Raw genomic sequence first — 885 nt, 5'->3', positions numbered from 1 at the left:
TACTTTTCACTCGAGGGTCTCAGAAAGGGCCGATCTTTACAGGTAGTTTTTTTCTTCCTAAAATTTATTTAGGTCAGCCAGCATTGACAACACTCTATGGGTGACGTAAACAGCTCTGCGACACGGCGAGAGACACATAACTCGTGCGACACAACGTATCGATAATGAAATTCATTGCCAAAGCTTTTAATAATCTATTTTTATTGATTTTATCGATTCGTTGTTGCAGCCCTAGCTGTTATAAAACTTTTGTCAAAAACAAATGACATTATTGCAGGAATAATTTCAGATTTAGTTATAGTTACATAAATTAAAAACCGATCCAGTTCTGTTTCCTGCAACCGTTAACTGACACTGTTGGTGAATTTAGTAGCAACTTTCTCTCCTTTTCTCTCTTCCTGCTGTTTAGTGAAATACTAACCAATCTCCTCTGGAAGCTGTTGCAGCAGGTTCTCACCCAAACCCAGATGGGTCAGGTTGGTGAGGTGGCCGATGCCTCTGGGTAACGTAGTCAACTGATTATTTGTCAACACCAATTTCTGACAAGGAAAAACAAAAAGTACAGTTAAGTCTTATTCTGCACAAAACCCCAGATGATGTGCCAAGATATTAACAAGTCTTATTTTGTCTGTGGTTATCAAAGAGGAAAGACTATTTTTGTAGTTTTTTGTTAAGTAATCTAGAGCTAAAGTTCTCCAGGCTTTCTAAAGCTGTTTCAAAGGTTTTGTCCTGCTTTGTTTTTAATATATCATTTTCATTTCTCTCATGGATAAATAATTTAATTAAGTCTTCCTTATTTGTTTTAGGAAGGAATGTTCTTTATACACTCACCGGCCACTTTATTAGGTACACCACGCTAGTAACGGGTTGGACCCCCTTTTGCCT

At 37.5% G+C, this 885-nt stretch overlaps 1 protein-coding gene across 1 annotated transcript in view; it reads right to left on the bottom strand.

The window, feature by feature from the left end:
• Nucleotides 1-421: 421 nt before the first annotated feature.
• Nucleotides 422-885, bottom strand: part of shoc2 (SHOC2 leucine rich repeat scaffold protein) — a gene marked incomplete at its 3' end in the record, with an annotated part of 18,671 nt that continues 18,207 nt past the window's right edge. The window contains 1 exon segment of the mRNA XM_014013502.1: nucleotides 422-539. Within this exon segment, the coding sequence (XP_013868956.1) occupies nucleotides 422-539 (118 nt within the window).

The sequence above is a fragment of the Austrofundulus limnaeus genome, unplaced genomic scaffold (genome assembly GCF_001266775.1).
Source record: "Austrofundulus limnaeus strain Quisiro unplaced genomic scaffold, Austrofundulus_limnaeus-1.0 Scaffold102, whole genome shotgun sequence".
Lineage (NCBI taxonomy): Eukaryota > Metazoa > Chordata > Actinopteri > Cyprinodontiformes > Rivulidae > Austrofundulus > Austrofundulus limnaeus.
Note: the sequence above shows the minus strand (reverse complement) of the source record. Positions and strands in the feature narration are given on the sequence as shown.